The sequence below is a fragment of the Oryctolagus cuniculus genome, chromosome 20, assembly GCF_051225735.1.
Source record: "Oryctolagus cuniculus isolate XC-2025 breed Fujian yellow rabbit chromosome 20, ASM5122573v1, whole genome shotgun sequence".
In the NCBI taxonomy this organism is placed as follows: domain Eukaryota; kingdom Metazoa; phylum Chordata; class Mammalia; order Lagomorpha; family Leporidae; genus Oryctolagus; species Oryctolagus cuniculus.
Window position 1 is genome coordinate 23851610 of NC_142886.1, and position 21102 is coordinate 23872711.

Here is a 21102-nt window from a genome sequence, read left to right on the forward strand (position 1 = left end):
TTATATATTTCGGGGTAGTGTGAGCTTTTAATGTTAAGTCATATTAAACTTTTTTTTTTTTTTTTTTTTTTTGGACAGGCAGAGTGGACAGTGAGAGAGAGAGACAGAGAGAAAGGTCTTCCTTTTTGCTGTTGGTTCACCCTCCAATGGCCGCCGTGGCCGGCACACCGCACTGATCTGATGGCAGGAGCCAGGTACCTATCCTGGTCTCCCATGGGGTGCAGGGCCCAAGCACTTGGGCCATCCTCCACTGCACTCCCTGGCTACAGCAGAGAGCTGGCCTGGAAGAGGGGCAACCGGGACAGAATCCGGCGCCCCGACCGGGACTAGAACCCGGTGTGCCGGCGCCACAAGGCGGAGGATTAGCCCAGTGAGCCGCGGTGCTGGCCAAGTCATATTAAACTCTTAAGTCAAATTAAGCAGACCCGGCATTGGCAGTGTAGCCATAACTTTCTGATGTTAGTAAAAACAAAATTGGCTACTTGAAATTAAATCATGCCAAGGTTTTGATACACTTGTCTTAAGATATTAATGAAACACTTCAAAACACTGAAACAAAGTGTCCAGATTCTCAGATGTTTGTTGTGTGAGTTTTGTTTAATTGTGTGTATTTTTTTTTCAGTGAATGTCTCCACATTGCAGTCCTCAAACATGTGGTTATCTTTGTTGTATTGGCATAATCAGTGACTTGTACATTCAGTGATAGCATTTGAGCAAGTTTTATCAGCAAGCAATATTTTCAGTTAATAAATAAGGTTTCAAAAATCATGTAAGAATGGGTTTAAACTTACTGAATGTAAAGATTGAACCTCAAGTCACTGTAGCTTTAGTAATTGCTTATTGTATTAGTTTAGATGCTAGCACTGCATGTGCTGTGCATATTCTGATTTTATTAAAATAAAAAGTTGAACTGCAAAAAAAAAAAAAAAGAAAAGAAAAGAAAAGAAAAGAAAGAAAGTGGAGCAGGGTCCAGCACTGTGACTCAGCAGGTTAATGCCCTGGCCTGAAGTGCCGGTATCCCATATAGGTGCTGGTTCAAGACCCAGCTGCTCCACTTCCGATCCAGCTCTCTGCTGTGGCCTGGGAAAGCACTAGATGATGGCCCAAGTCCTTGGGCCCTGCACCCGCATGGGAGAGCTGGAAGTAGCTCCTGGCTCCTGGCTTCAGATCGGCACAGCTCCAGCCGTTATGGCCAATTATAGAGCGAGCCATCGGATGGAAGACCTCTCTCTCTCTCTCTCTCTCTCTCTGCCTGCCTCTCCTCTCTGTGTAACTCTTTCAAATAAATTAATAAATCTTAAAAAAAAAAAAAAAGTGGTGCAGCTGAGACTCAAACTGGCGCCCATGTGGGATGTCAGCATCACAGGTGGCAGCTGTACCCATAAGCTATAATGCTAATCCTTCATCGAGTCTTTCTTATGGAAATTGAAATGTGTCCAGCTATGTGTGTGCTAAACAATTCTGAATTGTATCCTAGGCATTTTGAATATTATGAACTTTGCTGGTGTTTAAATCTTATGGAGAAGGGCCAGCACTGTGGTGTGGCGAGTAAAGATAATGCCTGCAAGATTGGCATCCTGTGTGGCACCAGTTTTAGTCTCAGAAGTTCCATTTCTGATCTGGCTCCCTGGTAATGTGCCTGGGAAAGCAGTGGGGGAATGGCCCAAGTTCTTGGACCTCTGCACCCACCTTGAGACCCAAATGAAGCGCCTGGCTTCAGACTGGCCAGCTCTGGCTGTTAAGTCCTTTTGGGATTGAACCAGATCCAAGATCTCTTTCCCTCTCTCTCCTCCCCCTCTCTAACTTTGCCTTTCAAATAAATATTTTTTTAAAAATCCTGTGAAGAATATTGATAGGTTTTATTGGCCAGTCTTTCTGTTTGGGTTAGGCCACAGGTAGCAACCGGCCTTCTGTGGGCTGTGGTTACGGTGTCAGTTTAGTCTTCAAAACCTTTGTGATGCTGCTCAGGTATGTCCTGTGTGTCACCCAGTCACCAGGCTGAGACTCAAGTGTTGGCCTGGAATTGAGTTGTCGAAGTCCATGCGTGCCGTTGAGGGTCACGCGCACGTGCTCACTGAAGGGATGGGCCCGTGGGTTTACAAACAGCCCGTGCTTCTTTGGACTTCTCCCTGTCCAAGCTCTCCTCGTTGTTTTCTGGTTTCTCTGGGCTTTTCTTTTCCCTTCCTCCAGCCAGAAAGCTGGGCTTTATTTTCCTAGTGTCAGGGCCAAGATGTGGAAGGAAAGAGAAACAAAGCAAGGACTGTTCACCCCTCTCTGGGAACTGTAGCTCTGCCAGTCAGAAAGAAAGGTTCCCCTCCTAATGAATTTTAGGTTCCTGCTGCCCGCATTGCCGTCATCACAGGATTTTAGGGGTTTGGACATGAAAGAATGAAAGAAATGCCAGAAAAATTAAAGTGATTTTCATTTGCTCTCTGATTGCTAGGAGACCCCTTTGCTGCTCCTCTAGCCATAGCTGGGGACTCTGGAGCTCCCGTTGTCATGCTAGTGTGTGACCTCTAGGTGGAGAGGGGGCTCTTTTAGTCCTCAGTAGTTGTGGCGTGCTTTCTGTCCACATTTGGTAGAAGCTGCATTCAGGAGAGATAGGATGGAATGTGCTTATTCCACCTATCTAACAAGGGTCGTTTGGATATTTATAGCGTTATTTGGGAGCCATACAAAATTATCAGCTTAAAAATTAACCTGTTAGGGGCAGCATTGTGGTGCAAGAGGTTCAGATTCCACCTGCAACTCCAGCACTTCACTTCTGATCCAGCTTTCCACTAAGGCACCTGGGAAAGTCATGGAGGATAGCCTGAGTTCATGAGAGACCCAGGTGGAATTCCAGGTTCCTGGCTTGGTCTTGGCCCAGTCTGGCCTGTTAGGGCCATTTGGGGAGTGAACCTACAGGCAGTTCTTCTTTTTCTTTCTCTTTCAAATAAATAAATACATCTTTAAAAAAAAATAGCCTTAGGCTTGCATTGTGGCCTAAGGGGTTAAGTCACTGCTTGCATTGCCAGCATTGCCAGTACCCCATATGGACGCCAGTTTGAGTCCCTGCTGTTCCACTTCCGATCCAGCTCCCTTCTAATGCGCCAGAGGATGGATCAGGTGCTTGAGCCCCAGCACCCACATGGGAGACCCAGCTGAATTCTTGCCTCCTGGCTTCAGCCTGGCGCAGCCCCAGCTGTTGTGTCCATTTGGGGAGTGAAGAACCAGATGGAAGATCTGTCTCCCTCTTGCTCTCTGTAACTCTGCCTTTCAAATAAGTAAAAAATCTTTTAAAAAAATATACTGCGGCCGGCGCCTCGGCTCAATAGGCTAATCTTCTGCCTGCGGTGCCGGCACACCGGGTTCTAGTCCCGATCGGGGCACTGGATTCTGTCCCAGTTGCCCCTCTTCCAGTCCAGCTCTCTGCTGTGGCCCGGGAGTGCAGTGGAGGATGGCCCAGGTCCTTGGGCCCTGCACTCGCATGGGAGATCGAAAGAGGCACCTGGCTCCTGGCTTCGGATCAGCGCGGTGCATCAGCCTCAGTGCACTGGTCGCAGCGGCCACTGGGGGATGAACCAATGGCAAAGGAAGACCTTTCTCTCTCTCTCTGTCTCACTGTCCACTCTGCCTGTCAAAAAATATATATATACTGCTATACATTTATTGAATTTCAGTTCCACCTGGAGTTGCATTGACATGGCCAGGCCACGTGATTTCCAGTGCCTTATGTGGCACATAGACCAGGCGGTCCCCACCCCAGTTTAGAACCTATATTAATGTATTTTGCATTCATCCAGATTTCCACACTTATTTGTTATTTCTGTATTGTTTTGTGTTTGTTAATGTTCAAGTCTTAACTAGACAGTTCTAGGCTACAAGTTGTTTACTTTGACTCCTAATATAAAGTACAGAAGAACTGTAGAGTCAGAAATTCAGAAACCTGCCAGAACCTGTCTGGAAATAAACCTTGAGGATTTCTCCTATCAATAGTTGGTTGTGCAATGTCTATGAGAAGCCCAAGAAGCTAGAAAACAAACAGCTTAAAAAGACAGGAACAAAAAGAGCAGTTAATTAGTACATATCTAGTACACATTTCTTGTTACAGGTGGAACTGAAACTTAGTGAAGTCACATGGGCCTGGCTTGCGTAGTTCAGGTTGTGGGGACGCAGTAACTGTCGTATACTGCAGCAACAGTCTTTTCTTTCAGAGCCCTTGGCACAGGAAAGCTGAACTTTCATTTTTGCAATATGAGAAAAACTCATTTTACTGCTTAATGTTCTGGAAAGAGGAGACTTTACCTGGCTCCTGGCTTTGGATCAGCCCAGCTCCGGCTGTTGCGGCCCATTGGGGAGTGAACCAGCAGAGAGAAGACCTTTCTCTCTGTCTCCCTTTCAACTGTCTGTAACTCTACCTCTCAAATAAATAAATAAAATCTTGGGGGAAAAAAAGAGGGGGCTTTAAATTCATTTAATAATTCAGAAAATCTTAACAGAAGTGATTAACCTAAATAGGAAAATTGTTTACAAACATTATTACAGGCAAAGGCTAATGTTTAAGAACACTCACAAACATGCTACTAAGAACTCATAAAAACCTGAGTGAATTACAAAGGAAACATAGAGGGCAGGTAAGTAGATAGATGGATGTGTGTGTGTATGTGTGTGTGTGTATGTATAAGTAGACTTCCAAAAGTTCATGGAAAATGAAATTAAAACATTAGTTTATTTTGGTGCAAAAAAAAAAATTGGAAATCCATGCACTGCTTTTTTTTTTTTTTATTTGACAGAGTTAGACAGTGAGAGAGACAGAGAGAAAGGTCTTCCTTCCATTGGTTCACCCCCAAATGGCCGCTGTGGCCGGCACTGTGCTGATCCGAAGCCAGGAGCCAGGTGCTTCCTCGTGATCTCCCACGTGGGTACAGGTGCCCAAGCACTTAGGCCATCCTCCACTGCCTTCCTGGGCCACAGCAGAGAACTGGACTGGAAGAGGAACAACCGGGACTAGAACCCGGCACCCATTTGGAATGCCAGCGCCGCAGGCGGAGGATTAACCAAGTGAGCCACAGTGCCGGCCCCTCTTTTTTTTTTATTTTATTTTTTTATATATAATGTATATCCTCTCTCTCTAAGAGCCATTTATTTATTTTTTTAAAGATTTACTTATTTATTTGAAAGGCAGAGTTACAGACAGGCAGAGGTATTTATTTAAGAGAGAGAGTGACAGAGAGGAAGAGACAGAAATAGATCTTCAGTCTGCTGGTTCACTCACCATATGGCCAGACTGAAGTCAGGAGCCTGGAACTCCATCCAGGTTTCCTACGCGGTTAGCAGGGTCTCAAGCCCTGGCCATCTTCCACTGTCTCTCCAGGCACTTTAGCAGGGTGCTGGATCAGAAGCAGAGCAGCCAGGACTTGAGCTGGCACTCTGACATGGGATGCTGGTGTCACAGGTGGCAGCTTTCCACACTGGCCGCGATGCCAGCCCCTGAATGCTGGGTATCAGTTATTTTTATTGTTCATTTCAGAAACATTACAGAATTCCTCCATTGAAAATGATGTTTTAGAGTTTAAATATCACTTGTTGATTCTGTTGATAATATTGCTATTTTAAGAGACATTCTTTTTAAAAATTTCATCTGTTTCTCAAGATCTGTTTGTCTTGGAGAAGTTTCTGTTGTGGGAGTGTTTGAGCACTGAAGTGTTCCATGTAAGTGTGCTCTGATCCGGTTTGGGTCCTGCCATATGAAAAGCAGAGCATTAGCAAATAGGCTTTTTTGAGTAGGACATTTACCTCTTTAAAGGGTTCTTGAGTTTTGTTAATTATATTGAAATGTGTTCTTTTCTAGGTTATCCATGCCTGGCTTATTGTTTCATCTCTATTATTGCTGTTCTTTTTTTCATTCATTTATTTGGGGTAAGTGACAAAATTTCTCTTTTTCAGAGATTATCTCTATTTTGGGCTCCTCAACTGTCTTTAAAGCCATGTATCTTATTGATCTAATACTCTTATCTCATCATAGTGTCTACACGTATGTCGTAGTTGGTGCTTTATAGTGACAAGTTAATATAATCAGTAGGGACATTGTTTTGTTGGTCCTTGCTTATAATTGGTGGATGTGAAGGAAAGACTTAATTCTAATCTTTTTAAAAATTTTCTGTATTTCTGGTTGAAATCTGTAAATCAGAATGTTAAAAAAGGTTTTTAAGAAAGCACATAAACATAAATTAATTGATGTTAAAATTTTTCTTTTGTTTTTATTGGTCTTTCTTTCAAATGAAATCTTAGGTGAAATTTTCACATTATAAGTTAGAAAAATGTAGAGGTGCTCCATTGATGGGAATATGGAGGCTCAGAGGTGTGCCATCTTGGCATTTTTCTCCATGCCGGTGGCAGAATCCACTGTGCTAACTCTTAAATTGGAAACAGAAGCAGTAAAACTAATAAATAAATTTTAAAATAATTATTTGGAATGATAAGGTAGAATAACCACAGACAAAATAACAACTGTGAGAATCTGTGTGAAATGGATAATTTTTGTGGAAAAAAAAATGGATTACCAGAACTGACTCCTGAAGAAATGGAAAATCTACACAGAGCAAGTAAGAACTACAAAAGTTGTTAGGATTTTTGTCTTGCTTCTGCTAGTACCAGCAACAGTATCATGCCCCAGGAGTTTCATGGCACAGGCTATAAAACCTCTGAGGATGGGGACTGGTGCTGTGGCTCAGCGGGTTAAAGCACTGACCTGAAGCGCCAGCATCCCATATGGGCACCAGTTCTAGTCCTGGCTGCTCCACTTCCGATCCAGCTTTCTGCTATGGCCTGGAAAAGCAGTGGAAGATGGCCTAAGTGCTTGGGCCACTGCACCCATGTGGGAGACCCAGAAGAAGCTCCTGGCTCCTGGCTTCAGATCGACGCAGCTCCAGCCGTTGCGGCCATCTGGGGGGTGAATCAGCGGATGAAAGACCTCTCTATCTCTACCTCTCTCTGTAACTGTCTTTCAAATAAATAAAATAAATCTTTTTTTAAAAAAAGAAAAACCTCTGAGGATGAATAGCTAATACTGTTTCTTTTCTTTTTTTCTAAAGATTTATTTCTTTGAGAGAGTTACACAGAGAGAGAAGGAGAGGCAGAGAGAAAAAAAGAGGGGTCTTCCATCCACTAGTGCACTTCCCAGTTGGCCACAATGGCAAAGCTGTGCCGATCCAGAGCCAGGAGCTTCTTCCAGGTCTCCCACGCGGGTGCAGGAGCCCAAGGACTTGCACCATCTTCTACTGCCTTCCCAGGCCACAGCAGAGAGCTGGATCAGATGTGGAGCAGCTGGGACTGGAACCGGTACACATATGGGATGCCAGCACTGCAGGCGGCGGCTTTACCAGCCACGTCACAGTGCCGGCCCCGCCAACACTGTTTCAACTGTTCCAGTACTTAGAGAAGGAGTAAAGCTTCCAGATTGATTTTATTAAGCCAGCTTACCTTAAGTTATTGAGAAAAATACAACTATAGGCCAATACTATTTATTAATGCCAAAAGTATAACTAAATATCAACCAATAAAATTCAGCAGTATGCTATAAGAGTAGTTTGCCTTCACAGCCAAATGCAGTTTGTAGAATGGAAGACTAGTTCATTGTTAGGAATCTCAATATGAGTTGCCATATTAGTAACTCCTCATCTGTGTAATGCTAAAAATTTGATAAGATTCAATACCTGATTTTAATCAGAAACTTTAATAAATAGGTGGTCACTTCCCTAACTTGCTGAAAAGTATGAATCTCATTATTTTAAAGATTTATTTATTTATTTGAAAGTCAGAGTTACGCAGAGAGAGAAGGAGAGGAGCATGACGGAGTGGGTCTTCCATCCGCTGGTTCACTCCCCAATTGGCTGCAATGGCCGGATCTGCATTGACCTGAAGCCAGGAGCCACAAGCTTCTTCCAGGTCTCCCACATGGGTGCAGGGGCCCAAGAACTTGGGCCATCTTCTACTGCATCAGAAGTGGAGTAGCGGGACTCAAACCAGTGCCCATATGGGATGCCGGCACTGCAGGCAGTGGCTTACCCACTACGCCACAACACTGGCCCCTTTTTAAAAATATATATTTCTTTATTTGAAAGGCAGAGTTACAGAGAGGCAGAGGCAGAGAGGAAGAGAGATCTTCCATCTGCTGGTTCACTCTCCAGATGGCTGCAATGGCTGAGCTGAGCTAACCTGAAGCTAGGAACCAGGAGCTTCCGCCAGGTCGCCCACGTGGGTACAGGGGCCCAAGCACTTGGACCATCTTCTACTGCTTTCCCAGGCCATAGCAGAGAGCTTTGTCAGAAGTAGAGCAGCCGGGACTCGAAATGGCACCCATATGGGATGCTGGCTCTGCAGGCAGCAACTTTACCCACTCCGCCACTGCGGTGGCCCCTGAATCTCATTCTAAGGGCTAATATCTTCAGTGGGAAACTCTTGGAGCTGGTCTGGTAAGGTCAGGAAGAGGGGGAGTGTTTCCATTACCACTGTTGTCTAAGTTGTTCTGACAGACACAGCTAAGTGAAAAAAAGAAGTAAGGGTTGTGTAATTTGCTTTTCCCACTACCCCACAGCACTGGCCCTGGGCTATGTCATTTGTAAAAGATGGGATGATTTTTTCACTTTGAGAACTCACCAAAAAGCAACTAGAATCACTCAGTGACCTGGGTAAGCAATGAACCGTAGAACTAGTATTCACAGATTAGTAGGCATCACAGAAATACCTAGTTAGAAAGTGTGATGAGGGGCCGGCGCTATGGCACAGCAGATAAAGCTGCCGCCGGCAGTGCCGGCATCCCATATGTGTACCAGTTCCATTCCCAGCTGCTCCACATCTGATCCAGCTCTCTGCTATGGCCTGGGAAAGCAGTGGAGGATGACCCAAGTCCTTGGGCCCTGCATCCGCGTAGGAGACCTGGAAGAAGCTCCTGGCTCCTGGCTCCTGGCTCTGGATTGGCACAGCTTCGCCGTTGTGACCATCTCGGGAGTGAACCAGTGGATGGAGGACCTCTCTCTCTGTCTCTACCTCTTTGTAACTCTTTCAAATAAATAAAATAAATCTTTATATCTATCTATATATATACACACACACAGTATTACAATATGGAAGGAATTTTTTTAAAAAGATTTATTTATTTATTTGAAAGTCAGAGTTACAGAGAGAAGAAGCAGAGAAAGAGGCCTTCCATCCGCTGGCTCACTCCCCAACTGGCCGCAATGGCCAGATCTGCACTGATCTGAAGCCAGGGGCAAGAAGCCTCCTCCGGGTCTCCCACATGGGCACAGAGGCCCAAGGACTTGGGTCATCCTCCACTGCTTTCCCCTGCCATAGCAGAGAGCTGGACCATAGCAGAGAGCTGGATTGGAAGTGGAGCAGCCAGGTCTCAAACCAGCAGCGCCCATATGTGATTCTGGCACTGCAGGCCAGGGCATTAAACCGCTGCACCACGGCGCCAGCCCCTGGAAGGACTTTTTAAGTGTGATACAAAACCCCAACACATGAGGCTGGTGCTGTGGTACAGCAGGTTTCAAGTCCCAGCTGCACCACCTCCAATCCAGCTCTCTGCTTTGACCTGGGAAAGCAATGGAAGATGGCCCTTGTCCTTGGGCCCCTACATCCACATGGGAGACCCAGAAGAAGCCCCAGGCTCCTGGCTTTGAATTGGTGCAGCTCCTGCCATTGTGGCCATTTGGAGAGTGAACCAGTGGATGGAAGACCTCTCTCTCTGCACCTCTGTCTCTTTGTTTTTTGTTTGTTTGTTTGTTTGTTTTTTGACAGGCAGAGTGGACAGTGAGAGAGACAGAGAGAAAGGTCTTCCTTTACCATTGGTTCACCCTCCAATGGCCACTGCGGCCGGCGCACCATGCTGATCCGAAGCCAGGAGCCAAGTGCTTCTCCTGGTCTCCCATGTGGGTGCAGGGCCTAACGATTTGGGCCATCCTCCACTGCACTCCCTCCACTGCACTCCCAGGCCACAGCAGAGAGCTGGACTGGAAGAGGTGCAACCGGGACAGAATCGGAGTCCCGACCGGAACTAGAATCCAGGGTGCCGGCGCCGCAGGTGGAGGATTAGCCTATTGAGCCGCGGCGCCGGCCGCGTCTGTCTCTTTGCAGCTCTGCCTTTCAAATAAATAATCTTTAAAAAAATTTTTTTTAAAAAATCCCAAACACATAGAAGATAAGATTGACATGTTCATCTCCATTAAAAAATATTCTGAGGGACAGAAAATAAAATATACATGATGAATAAATCAAAGGATGAGTGGCTAACTGCTAAACATATTTTTTATTCATTTCATATATAAAGGCTATTTTCCTTTATATATAATGAACCCCTATTTGGAAGTAAGGCCATCAATTTAACAGAAAAAAATTGGGTAAAGTATGTGGGAAAAATACTTAACCAAAGAAAAATACAAGTTACTATTAAAAATCTGAAAATATATACATCTTGGTCGTAAGATTAAAGCTAGTTAAAACTATATGTTGGGGGGCCAGCGCTGTGGCACTGCGGGTTAAGGCCCTGGCCTGAAGCTCCAGCATCCAATATGGGTGCCAGTTCTAGTCCCTGCTGCTCCACTTCCGATCCAGCTCTCTGCTGTGGCCTGGGATAGCAGTAGAAGATGGCCCAAGGGGTCCCCTGCATCCATCTGGGAGACCAGGACTGGCTTCAGATTGGCACAGCTCCAGCCGTTGCAGCCAATTAGGGAGTGAACCATCGGATGGAGGATCTCTCTCTCTCTCTCTCTCTCTCCCTCTCCCTCTCCCTCTCCTCTCCTCTCTGTGTAACTCTGACTTTCAAATAATGAATAAAGCTTTAAAAAACAAAACAAAACTGTATGTTCGTTGGCTAAAGATGACTGTCCTAAAGAGTTGAGAAAAGGTACGGTGTGAACCTTGGCTGAGGGAGGCACCGGCTGCTGGCAGAGGGCACGCACAGGGCCTCACAATGGGAAGTCATGAACCACGTACTGTCAGAGAAAACTTAACAGTTTTGGAGATTATAATCGAAAAATTAACCAACTTCCTGACCCAGAGCGGGATCTGCTTCAGCATGGCTCAGCATATGTTGGAGTTAGTGCTGCTGTCGCCTGACAGCACCCAGTCTTTCTTGGCGCGTCTTGAACGTGACACGTGCTCGTACAGCTGCTGGCTTACCCGTGGCCGTGATCTCATTCTTGACAGCACATGTGCCTTACAGAAGTTTCGTAAGTTTTCCTTTGAGTGCAGGTGATTTGAATTGTGAAACCTGTGCTGTAACACGGAGTGGACTGGTTGGTCTTGTTTTTGGTGGTTTGTACCCTGTTTTTTTGCCATACCTGTGAATGGCGGCCTAGCAGCCAAGTATCAGTCAGCTGCTGCCAGAGAAAGGAAGCATCGTAACCTACTGGCGTAGAATTTCAAAACCTGTCTAGAGAAAGATAGTATTTCCCAATTTGCTTCAGACTGTGTTTGCAGCATACATTGGGTCTAGACAATATAAACCACTTTTAATGGCCCTTCAGTTATCTGAACCTGGCATAAAATTGCACTGATTTTTAAGCAAATATATGTACAAAAATAAAATGGTGAAAATAACCTGTACCTAAGATTATGAATATACAAAACTGTAATTTATCATGTGAAGTACAATTTTGGAACTTAACAAAAGATTATACAAAGCAACAAAAGCCTGAACTCCAATAAAGGTTATCAACTTAAGAAAAAAAAAACTATATGTAATGAAGATCATAAGTTTGTAGTATATTAAGCTGGCAAAGATGCAAGGAAATAAGCACTCAGGTTTTGTTGTGTCACTTGCAGTAAGAACAGTTGACATATCCATTAAGATCTTAAAGCACATATTCTAAGCCCAGTGATTTATAGGGGTACTCATTATGAAAGAATAAAATCAACCTAAATGTCCATCAGTAGAAAACTGGTTAAATAAATGATATATCCATGAAATAAAGCCATTACAAAGAGTGAGGCAAGGGCTGTTGTTGTGGTCAGTGTGTTAAGCTGCGGCAATGCCCAAATTGCCACATCAGAGCCCTGGTTTGAGTCATAGCTTCTCTGCTTGCAATCCAGCTCCCTCCTAATTTGCCTGATAAACAGTGGAGGGTGGCCCAAGTCCTTGGGCCCCTGCCACCCACGTGGGAAACCAGGATGGAGTTCCTGGCTCCTGGCTTTGGCTTGGTCAAGCCCTGGCCATTGCAGCCATTTGTGGAGTAAACCAGCAGATGGAAGATTCCTCTCTCTTTTTCTCTCTGTAGCTGTCTTTCAGATAAATAAATAAATAAATCTGAAAGCAAAAGCGTGAGGCAGCTCTGATATACTGATGTAGAAGGTTTTCAGTGATGGGGCCAGTGGGCCCTGTGGTGTAGTAGGTTGAGCCTCTGCCTGTGGCACTGGCATCCCATATGGGTGCTGATTTGCGTGGCTGCTCCTCTTCCCATCCAGCTCTCTGCTATGGCCTGGGAAAGCAGTGGAAGATGACCAAATCCTTGGGCCCCTGTGCTGCATGGGAGACCCGGAAGAAACTCCTGGCTTTGAATTGGCCCAGCTCCATCTGTTGCGGCCATTTGGGGAGTGATCCAGTGGATGGAAAACCTCTATCTTTCCCTCTGTCTACAACTCTGCCTCTCAAATAAATAAATAAATCTTTAAACAAAAAGTTCTCAGTATTATTGAGAGAAAAAGCCTCATGTGGAACAGCATATGTGATATATTTGAGTCTAATAAAAAATTATGTGTTATTTGACACTTTCTGAAGTGTACTCATGGAATTAATAGAGATTTCCTGAGCAAAACTGGAACAGATTAGGGAGGGAAACTTCCTTTTTACAGCATTTGTTGTGAATTTTGTATCATACGCATGTGTTACCTAATGGAAGATTAATAATAGTTTGTGGATTTTTTTCAGTTCTAAGACATCTGAAATGCTTAATGCAAATAGATACACTGTCCAGAAATTTCAGCATTCACTTTATTTTGGAATTTCAAAGTGGGGGAGGACTGATTCTGGAATCTGCATGCTTGAATCAATTATTTTATTTTTTTCTTTCTCTTAAGCTACCAAGGTATCCTCCATAGTTAAAGTCTTTTTCTCTTCAGATGGTAGATATTTTCCTCAAAACATTAAAATAACTTTTCTTCATTGTGAAAATCGGAAGCAGTCATTGTTTTAAAAAGATATTCCAGTGGCTGGTGTTGTGGCATAGCAGGTAAAGCCACTGCATGCGACACTAGGATCCCATATGAGTGCCGGTTTGTGTCCCAGCTGTTCCACTTCCAGTCCAGCTCCCTGCTAATGGCTTGGGCTAGCAGTGGAAGATGGCCCAAGTGTTTGAGCCCCTGCCACCTATGTGGGAGGCCCAGGTGGAGTTGGACTGCTGGCTTCCGCCCTATTTAACCCATGGCCATTGAGGCCATCTGGGAAGTAAATTAGCAGATGAAAGATCTCACCCTTTCCCTCCCCCTCCCCCTCCCCCTCCCCCTCTCCCCCTCCCCCTTCCTCTCTCCCCCTTCCTCTCTCCCCCTCCTCTTCTTCCCTGCTTCCCCTCTGTGCCCTCCTCTCTCCCTCTCCCTTCTCTCTGTCTTTCCCTCTTTCTCTCTAACTCTGCCTTTCAAATAAATCTTTTAGTTCCCAATCCAGGGCAAAAGAGGGATCGGACCACTAATGAGGACAGCTGGAAAAGCAGACCCACTGACCCAGACTTCTGACATGCTGCTGGGGCTGGGTGGAAGAGGGGGAAATTCAACATTGTATGTCTCTAGTTCATTTTGTTGCTTCGTTTAAAAGGTGAATATTAAAATAAACAAGACAAAGTTCCTGCTGAAAAAAAAATTTAAAAAATAAGTATGTATAAACTTTTAATGACTGTACTAAATTTCATCGTATAAAATACTAATCATGGGGCCAATGTTTGATGTAGTGGCTAAGAGGCCTTGGGACGCCTGTGTTCCATCCATGTCTCAGTGCCTAAGGTTCTAGTCCTATCCCTGCTTCCAATTCCAACTTCTGAATTGTGCAGCCTAGGAGGCAGCCCAAGTACTTGGGACCCTGCCACCCACATGGGAACCCTGGATTGGATTCCAGACTCTTGGCTTCAGCCTGGCCTACTCCTGCCTATTTGGGGCATTTGAGGAATGAACCAATAGATTGAAGATCTCTTTCTGTCTCTCCCTTTTGAATAAATAAAAAATTATTTAAAAAGAAAAAAATTATTTGTGGCCTACTTATAAACTGTATTGATGCATGTTTAATTTTTTAAAATTTCAGATATTTTAAAGGATTTCCCAAAAACAGTAAAGCATTTTAGGTATCTACAATTTTATTTTTATTATTTTTGTACTTATTTTTAATTATTTATATGCTTCCTGTTTATATGTGTAATAGAGTTTTCTGTTGAAATTGTTCCAACTTGGGGAAAAAGTGAATGAAAGAAAAATTTTTGTTTAATAAATAATAGCGCAGTTGTGGTTGGCCTTTAGCCCAGCAGTTAAGATGCCCATGTCCCACCTTGGAGTACCTGAGTTCAGTCCTCATGTCTGGTTTGCTTCCTGACGTTGTGCACCCCGGGAGGTAGTAGAAATGGATCAAGTAACTGGGTTCCTGCCTCCAACATGGAAGGCCTGGATTGGATTCTTGGCTCTTGGCTCCAGTCTGGCCCATTTTCAGCTATTGTAAGCATCTGGGGAATGAACCAGTGAGTGGGAGCTTGCTTCTTATGTCTCCCTCTCTCTGCCTCTCAATTGAATATAATTTTTAAAAATACATATTTACACAATATGGGAGAAATAATTTGTAAAAAGCAGTTGATGTAGGATATTACAAAAATAGGAAAATGGGATATGAATATTTAATATTTGGGGACCATAGTTCTAAATAATGGGTTATTGTTTTACTTTTCATTTTTATTTATTTGTTTGAGTCTGGCTAAAAGAGCTCATGTGTGCTTATTCACTTCCCAAATGCCTGCAATATCCTGGACAGGGCTCGGGCTGACGCCAGAAGCCAGGAACTTAACCCAGGTCTCCCACATAGGTAGTGGGCAGCCGATAACTCGGTCGTTACCACTGCCTCCCAGGGTCTGCGTTAGCAGGGAGATGGAGTCAGGAGCCAGAGGCAGGCATCAACCTTGGACAGTGGATGTGGGACACAAGCATCTTAACTGATCTAACACTAGCCTGGATGCCTACCCTTAAACGGTGTTTTGATGAAAAATCTTGTTTATAAATCTTTTAAAATCTCTAATTTTTTCAGGGAAGTGTTTAAAACATACAATGTTGCTGTGGACTACATTACTGTTGCACTCTTGATCTGGAATTTTGGTGTGGTGGGAATGATTTCCATTCACTGGAAGGGCCCTCTTCGGCTCCAGCAGGCGTATCTCATTATGATCAGTGCTCTCATGGCTCTGGTGTTTATCAAGTACCTCCCCGAATGGACTGCGTGGCTCATCTTGGCTGTGATTTCAGTATATGGTAAAGCCCGAACTGACATTTTGTTCATTACAAGAAAGGCCTCAATGATGTATTTTTTTTTTTTACTCTTGTAATTATCTTAACTTTGGGAAAATGATCACTTCTGTAGCTCTTCAACTAATAATTAGTATAGTATCTTATTCATATAAATATATCAGAATGTTTGAGGTTAAGTTCTTTGAAAATGTTTTATTTACTGCCCCCTATTTAACTCAGCGATACGTTAGCCAAGGGAGCTATCAGATTGAAGACTTAGATTCAAATCCCGTCTCTCCCTGAAGGATCCACAGACCTTAGCAAAGCGAAACAGGGTCTTTGAGTTCAGTTTCATTTGTAAATTTGGAATAGTACTTCAGAGTTTACACATAAAATACTCAATTCATTTTAAAAATCAAAATTGTATTTCTTATTTTTATAAGGCAACTTAAAACTAATTATTCCTTTAAAAGTAATACATAGATGGACATGAGGTGGATGTTTGGCCTTGTCACTAGGATGCTAGTTGAGATACCCACAGACAAGTTACCCAGCCCCTCAATTACTGTGACGGTTATATGATATGCATAATACACCTAGGACAGTATCTATCAGTAAATGTCAGCTGTTAGTTCTGTATATAAAATCCTGTGAAATAAGCAAAGCATTTATTACCCTGTAGTGTTGCTAAGAAACTTGAAGTTTATACAGGTAAATTCTTTGCCCAAGCTCTTAGTATTTGATCGAGAGTCTGACTCCCAAGTCCGATATTCTCTTGCCGGTGTTCTGCCAGCCTCTGCTGCTTCCCCACATAACACAAGGGATGATCTCTTCACAGGTTTGAGTTCCTTTAAAGTAAAGGGAAACCTCTTGTATCCAATATGTAGAATACTGACTCTCAACACCATTTCTATAAGGTGTCAGGATTTCTTAATTTGCACAAATGCTGTTCTGAAATTTTCAAAATAATATTAATTATCATTTACTTTAATTGTTGTAAAAATAAGTGAATTTATCACTTAGCAATTCTGTAAGGGGAAGTGTAACTTCGAGCCAAAATAGTTCCAGGATGTTGCAGTTCAGACAGGCTGAAGATGTCATCATTTCAAAGCTAGATAAATTTCCCTTTTATTTAAATTGAAGAGGTAGTAGGAGTAGAGAGCTTTGTGCCTCTAAGTATGTGTTTTATTATATTATTTTCTTATTATTCTAATTATTTTTGTATTACTCTTATTAACAGTGTCTCCATTATGTTTTATTAACATGTCTCCACATGGAGACATGAGGCTTTTTCCTTAAGTGCATGCAAATGACAATAATGTCAAACAAGCTATCGAGTCTTCAAATTTAACCAAATCTATTTCATATTTTTAAATGAGAGTATTTCCTGTATTCTGAATTTTCATGACACACCTGATGGACTGTAATGAGGCTAGAATCAGGAATGATTTTGGCATATTGCTTCCTCTCTGAGTTACTGTCTTCCCAAGGTGAGCCACTTCTCAATACCACATGTGTTTTTTTGTTTTTGTTTTTTTATTTTTTTTTTATTTTTTGACAGGCAGAGTGGACAGTGAGAGAGAGAGACAGAGAGAAAGATCTTCCTTTGCCGTTGGTTCACCCTCCAATGGCCGCCGCGGCCGGCGCGTTGCGGCCAGCGCACCGCGCTGATCCGATGGCAGGAGCCAGGAGCCAGGTGCTTTTCCTGGTCTCCCATGGGGTGCAGGGCCCAAGCACCTGGGCCATCCTCCACTGCACTCCCTGGCCACAGCAGAGAGCTGGCCTGGAAGAGGGGCAACAGGGACAGAATCCGGCGCCCAGACCGGGACTAGAACCCTGTGTGCCGGCGCCGCAAGGCGGAGGATTAGCCTAGTGAGCCGCGGCGCCGGCCCAATACCACATGTGTTTTAAGACCTGAATAGTTGAGAAGTGCTTTTATTTGATAGGATCGTAAGGAAATACTAAACTTTATCACGTACTGGAGTTACTATTATTTTATTATTTTGTTTCATTTAAATGTACTGCTTCTTATTTCAAGGTCCCTAAGTAGTACATGTTCTATTTTTAAAAAGAAAGGAAGACTCTCTACCACGCTGCTCTTCTTAATTTGAAAGGTTCAGTCAGATTGCCATATTAAGTTCCTGTTAGAGTAAACCTGTTTGTAGCTTACAGACATGATCTATTTAGGAATGACTTGTCACCATTTCTGCTCTGCAGTAGTTCTGTCTGGTCACTTTGTCTGCCTCTTTCCGTCCATACCCCAGTGGGGACATACATTGTCTGCTTAGGCAGTAGCAGTTCAGCCAAAACTTTCACTGATCTGTGTGGTTTGTTTAGGTTGTTTCCCCCCAGCAGTTTACCTGCCATTTATTTTTTAGTCATTCAACATCGTTCTTTGTAGAAAACAAACAGCAGAACATTTAACCTTTTCTTTGGTTAATTCCTCCCTAATAACGCCCATTTACAAACTTAGCCCATTCATTTTATCAAGCGTCTTTTCCATTTTTCTCTTTCTAGATTTAGTGGCTGTTTTGTGTCCAAAAGGTCCACTTCGTATGCTGGTTGAAACAGCTCAGGAGAGAAATGAAACTCTTTTTCCAGCTCTCATTTACTCGTGTAAGTATCTCAGAATCATGTTGAGTTAGTAATAGGCTTAGAATTTATGGGGACTCAAACACACGTAATTATGTCATTATTATGGTACTTTTTCTCATCTGAAATACATTAATGGAACTCCTGATCATCTCTGTTTCCTTACTAACTGTTGTCTTTTACCTGCCAGTGGTTCAAGAGAACTTTCACTATGGTTGGAAAGCAGAAATATTTAGAGATTGGGGAGCCATTATTTCTGTTTAGAATCTTTTAAGTCAAGCATTGTGGAGTGATATATAACTACATACATTACAAATGAATCTTGCCCTCACTTATTGAAAGAATTGTACCGTTCCTTTAGAAAGTATTTCTTTATTTGAGACATATTCTTCATAATCATACATTAGATGTAATTGGGCACTGACCTAATCTGCTTCCACAGTGCATTGTGGAGGCACCAAGAAGTGTGGTACTTCCTCAGAGCTCATTTGGTTACTGCTTGGTGGTGGGGTAGGACAAGTACATAAGTAAGCAGTTGCAAGGCAGAATGTCAGCAGGTTCAGAAGAGGCACGAAGTACAGTGAGAGCTCAGAAAAGGGGAAATCCGGCTGGAGAAACAGGAAGAGCATCATGGGAGACACAGTGTTTGGATTTGCCCTGTTAGGGATGGCTAGAATTTCAGCAAGCACAGACTGAAGAGCTGATTCCAAAAGTGGCTTCATGCAGAATGGCTTGGATGGGGCTGGCACTGCAGTGTAGTGGGCTAAGCCTCTGCCTGCTGTGCTGGAATTCCATGTTCACCAGTTCGTGTCCCAGCTGCTCCTCTAACTATCTAGCTCTCTGCTGTGGCCTGGGAAAGCAGTAGAAGATGGCCCAAGTGCTTGGGCCCCTGCAGCCACGTGGGAGACCCAGAAGAAGCTCCTGGTTTTGGATCGGCTCAGCCCTGATCGTTGAGGCCATCTAGGGGAGTGAACCAGCAGATGAAAGACCTTTCTTTCTGTCTGTAACTCTACCTCTCAAATAAATAAAATAAAAATCTTTAAAAAAAAAAAAAAAGTGGCTGGCGCCGTGGCTCACTTGGCTAATCCTCTGCCTGCAGTGCTGGCACCCCGGGTTCTAGTCCCGGGGAAGGGAGGGAGAGTACCAGCAGGAACACAGGAACATCAGAAAGTGGTGAAGTCAGCACTTTTCCATTTGCAGTATTGTGACTGTTTCTATGTTTAGTACGTGAAATGACTGTGTAGTGTTGTGTTTTATAGCTCTTGGGTAGTAGATGTTCTTATTAGATGTGTATATAATTTCCATTTCTTTTCTGTCGCAAACAGTGCTTCCAGAGAATATCCATGAATTTGTCAGTATTGTTGTAAGGGACATTCTTAGCAGGAATTGCTAAGTCAAAGGATGTGTTCAACTTCAGAAGCATGATAGGACCAGAAGCAATAATCTAAGACGAGGGGAGTGTGTACTTGTACGTGTATGTGTTTTGTTGATGCTGAAGTGGACAGAGAATGGGTGATGGAGAGGGAGAGGGATGTGTACAGCAAATGTCACCCCACTTCACAAATTCCTGTCTCACAGGCAGGTTGCAGGTGGGAAGGGGGAGAGCAGGCTTGAGGAAAGGCATTTCTGGAAGGAAGACTTGATCAGTCTGCTAAGGTTGAGAAGGAGGAACCAGTAGAAACAGGCTTTTTTTTTTTTTTTTAAGATTGATTGATTGATTTGAAAGGCAGCTGGTTTATCCCCCAGATGCCTGCAATGGCTGGATCTGTGCTGCTCCAAACCCAGGAGCCAGGAGGGTCTCCCAGGTGGGTGCAGGGGCCCAAGGACTTGGGTCATCTTCTGCTGCTTTCCCAGGCCATAGCAGAGAGCTGGATAGGAAGAGGGGCAGCTGGGACTCGAACTGCAGCCAAATAGGATACCACCCATAGGGGATGTCGGCACTGCAGGTGGCAGCTTTACCGATTATGCCACAGTGCCGGCCCCTAGAGAAAGGCTTTGAACATATCTGCAAGTAGGAATAATTAATGGAGCAAGGTTATTGACAAAGAAGGTAGAAATTACTCTCAGAGTTCAGAGTGAGGAGTTAGGCCTAGAACAGGGAAAGGATTTATTTCCTCATTTGAAAAGCGAAGTTAGAGAGGGAGAGACAGAGAGATCTTCCATCTGCTGGTTCACTCCCCAAATGGCCATGCTGGCTGGAGCTGGGCCAACCTGAAGCTAGAAACCAGGAGCTTCTTCCGGGTCTCACACATGGGTGCAGGGTCCACGTACTTGAACTGTCTTTAGCTGCTTTTCCAGGTACATTAGCAGGGAGCTGGATTGGAAGTAGAGCAACTGGGACTCGAATTGCTGCCCATACAGGATGCTGCCTCTATAGGTGATGGCTTTACCCACTGTGCCACAGCTCTAGCCTCTGAGATTACATATTATGTATGAAAAGTCAGATTTAAAGTAGTACACATAGCCGGCGCCACGGCTCACTAGGCTAATCCTCTGCCTTGCGGCGCCGGCACACCGGGTTCTAGTCCGGTCGGGGTGCCGGAATCTGTCCTGGTTGCCCCTCTTCCAGGCCAGCTCTCTGCTGTGGCCAGGGAGTGCAGTGGAGGATGACCCAAGTGCTTGGGCCCTGCACCCCATGGGAGACCAGGAGAAGCACCTGGCTTCTGCCATCGGATCAGCGTGGTGCGCCGGCCACAGCGCGCCGGCCGCGGCGGCCATTGGAGGGTGAACCAACGGCAAAGGAAGACCTTTCTCTCTGTCTCTCTCACTGTCCACTCTGCCTGTCAAAAAAAAAAAAAAAGTAGTACACATAGGGCTAGCATTATGGCACAGCAGGTTAAGCTGCCATCTACAATACCACTGTCCAGTTTTGGAGCACCAGTTCAAGTCCTGGCTGCTCTGCTTCTAATCCGGGTTCCCTGCTAATGTGCCTGGGAAGGCAGCAAATGATGACCCAGGTACTTGCACCCTGCTACCTATGTAGGAGAGGAGACCCTTATGGAGTTGCATTCTTGGCTCTGAGTTCACTTCCTGGGGAGTGAACCCGCAGCTGGAAAAATC

General features: G+C 44.2%; 1 protein-coding gene and 1 pseudogene across 6 annotated transcripts in view; both read left to right on the forward strand.

Annotated features, from left to right (window-relative positions):
* The window catches only part of PSEN1 (presenilin 1), an 84821-nt gene that overhangs the window by 43870 nt on the left and 19849 nt on the right, over positions 1 to 21102 (forward strand). For 4 of the 6 annotated variants that reach the window (XM_002719669.6, XM_008272100.5, XM_017349401.4 and 1 more), the window contains exons 6-8: positions 5834 to 5901; positions 15254 to 15474; positions 17968 to 18066. In XM_002719669.6, coding sequence (XP_002719715.1) covers positions 5834 to 5901; positions 15254 to 15474; positions 17968 to 18066 — 388 coding nt within the window. Of the gene's footprint in view, positions 1 to 5833; positions 5902 to 15253; positions 15475 to 17967; positions 18067 to 18878; positions 19099 to 21102 lie in introns of those variants that run through there. The other 2 variants (XM_089322303.1, XM_089322304.1) reach the window with 1 other exon arrangement.
* On the forward strand, positions 10811 to 11717 carry LOC138847218 (transmembrane protein 126A pseudogene; annotated as a pseudogene).